Source organism: Lepeophtheirus salmonis, chromosome 3, assembly GCF_016086655.4.
Source record: "Lepeophtheirus salmonis chromosome 3, UVic_Lsal_1.4, whole genome shotgun sequence".
Lineage (NCBI taxonomy): Eukaryota > Metazoa > Arthropoda > Copepoda > Siphonostomatoida > Caligidae > Lepeophtheirus > Lepeophtheirus salmonis.
Window position 1 is genome coordinate 9585661 of NC_052133.2, and position 2927 is coordinate 9588587.

At 33.3% G+C, this 2927-nt stretch overlaps 1 protein-coding gene across 1 annotated transcript; it reads right to left on the minus strand.

Moving 5' to 3' along the window:
- Positions 1–343: 343 nt before the first annotated feature.
- LOC121114185 (protein wntless homolog) lies at positions 344–2111 on the minus strand. The gene is made up of 2 exons (XM_040708057.2): positions 2068–2111; positions 344–2006 (listed from the first exon to the last, which is right to left on the minus strand). Exon 2 carries the CDS (start codon positions 1973–1975, stop codon positions 578–580), a length of 1398 nt encoding a protein of 465 aa, XP_040563991.1. The 5' UTR covers positions 1976–2006; positions 2068–2111; the 3' UTR covers positions 344–577.
- Positions 2112–2927: the final 816 nt, after the last annotated feature.

Below are 2927 nucleotides of genomic sequence, written 5' to 3' on the forward strand. Positions count from 1 at the left end.
TCGCCCGAGCAACGCCGGGTGACTCTTTGCTAGTAAATATATATATTTATATATAAATTGTCAGATTTTTTTTTTCTTTTTTAAATTAGTTGTCAAAATACTTATATTTTTTTTTTGTAGTCAAGTTGCACTCACTTTCAAAAAGGCTTAATTACACAATAGTGAGAATAATCATAGTGATTAATGATCTTTCAAAATTTGATTGATTTACGTAATTTAATCATCATTACATTTGCAATTTTATGTAAGAAAAACATTTAAACAAAATGATCAATGACTTTGATGAGATATGAGTCCAACTCTAATTATTTTAGGTAATCAATAACAACCAAACTTGCTCTAATTGAGATTTAAAAAACTATATTTTATCATTAATATAATATATACATAGTAATTTAAATTAATTTAATATTCCTAATTGCACATTAGTACACAATATATTAAAAATGAAAATATCAACAATATTATAAATGAAGCAAATATATAGTACTTTTTAATTCCTTTTTAAATAATGATTCTAATTTGTAAGATTAAATATGTATTTAAAGCATTCAATATGACAAAAAAGTAAAGATAACTACTTTTTATCCTCCAATAAATGGTTATAGATAGACAAACCCATAACTTCATCGAAATCCTTTCGTTCTCCTTCAGAGCGAGCTCCGTAACGAAGAGCCGTTACATTGTTTAATCCACCATCATCAGAGGGTCTCGAAAGGAGTATAAAGCAAGTAATGATGTGTAGATTCCAAAATCCCTCTGCTCCTATGAGTAAAATGGAAGCAAATTCTGAGATACTTTGACGTAAGCTATACTTTTCGCCCAATAGGCGAACTGACTCTTGAAGAAGGTAATCTCCTGATGTAATAAGAGAGGCAAAATAGATATAGATCAATGTCCATCCTATTCTTTTGGATACTCCTTTACGCCCTCGCTGAAGAAATAGGGTTTTAAAGATGGTCACACTCAGAAAGATCTGTATAAGGAACACGACTACACTTGTTCCTGAGAGAATAAATGCATACGACATTATTCGAGCCACGTAAGAAGAGTTCCAATGATTCTTGAATGGATTTTTTAGGCTCACAAGGAGTGAATAAGTGATGTGAAGGATATATATCACTGCAAAGAGCCCAATAATCACTATTTGCTTCCAATAGTATCGACTGTTTCGTTCCCACGACTCCTTTTCCGAGATTTTGTCTCCACTGTATATCAGCCAAAAAAGATACAAACTAGATAGAAGAAGTCCACGAGTCAAAGGTTCGTAGAGAGCTAGGTATGGGTGATGGAATATGACTTGAACTGGAATATTTCGAAGAAGAAGTGCAATCCCAGATACAATAAGACAACGATCCGGTATAGAAATATATAGATCATTCACATGGATCTTCCAACTGAAATATGAGAGAGCAAGGATGAGTCCTGGAGTGAATAAGCACTTGAAGAAAAAACGTGTTTTATGATAGTTGGAGGACTCCATTCTTGTAACGAAGGACTGGTTAAAGGAGGATTCAAAATCCCACAAATTGAACAATATTTCAAAGGTCTCATTATCATGGATGAGTTGTAAGTCAATTAATGGGTTAATTGAGCAGTAATAATATGTGGAGTTCTTGTTTTCATCCTCAAGAGATTGACAGTTGAGTTCTCTTGGAGCTCCTTGAATGGCAAAGGTTCGTTCCACACTCTTTAATGTGGCGGATATGTTGGTTCTTTCAGGGAGTGTGACGTCATCCGTGTAGAATTCTAGAGAGCCAATCAGTCTTCGATTCCAATGACTAATTTCCATATCTTCCAATTCCAACAAGTTATTGCTCTCCTTTGGTATGAATACATCACTATGAAATAATTTTGGAGCCGTAATCAGAGCAACAAGGTAACAAGCACAATGTAGGGTTAATATGGCAGCTGTAGATGCTAGTAGAGTCCCCTTTCCGAGCCTCATTACGAGTGTGCCAAATGCTTCACTCATTGTCTAACATCCTAACCAACTCATCCTACTTCTTCAATAATAATGGATATAAATAAATTCAATTCTTACTCCATTTAGAAAACTTTTTTTACCTGTACATGTGGAAAAATACGCGCAATCCTACGCACTCCTTTTGACTCTAGGGTCTTAAACTAAAGGAAAAGAAGGAAGAGTCCTCCTTCATTCTTCTTATTATTTTCATGATTACTACTATTATTAACTTTAAAGAGAGGAATAACTATCAAGTGAGGAACCTTGTTCATTTTGACGTTTATACTATTGAGTGTGAAAAAGGCGAAATTGTTCATTCCTATCGATGTAAATCGTGTCAATTTTTTAGCTGGTCCCTGTTTTTGTTGTTGGAATTGGTAATCTAAAGAATGAATTTTCTTTTCCTATGCAGTTGCATTCTTATTTTATTCATGAGTAGTGAAAATCCTTTCCTAAATATATTCAAAGCCTAATTGAGTATTTGTGTGTGCTTATAAAAGAGGGAGAGTAACCTTGAGGATTTGTAAAATTGTAAGTCCTTCTTTCCCTCAGAGTAGAATTGAGGATCGATATCGGACTCATTCTTACCAATGTCCTTGTTTATTTCCTACTCCCTTATCACAGTGGTTCCCAAACTTTTTGAGTTCGACGCTTAAAATATGTGGCTAGACAATGTGCGACCCTTACACCTCTCATTGAGAGATGAATTTATAATTTGGAGTGCATTTTATGTAAATAAATGACTTATAGGCCATATATCAACCAAATAAAGTTCACCCAGAGGCAAATAATATAGGCTATTTCACTATACTGATCAAAAATAAGGATTTTAATCCTACATGATATATTGAAAAATATACGAAAAATCGAATATATTAGAAAAAAATTTTCAGCGATATATTATGTTCTAATACTTGGAATCATTTCTATCCTAGCAATTCTCAGTTTTGTAGTAAATAAA

Bases quoted from the DNA above. Each gene is read 5' to 3' on its own strand.
- LOC121114185 (XM_040708057.2), bottom strand. From the start codon at position 1,975: ATGAGTGAAGCATTTGGCACACTCGTAATGAGGCTCGGAAAGGGGACT.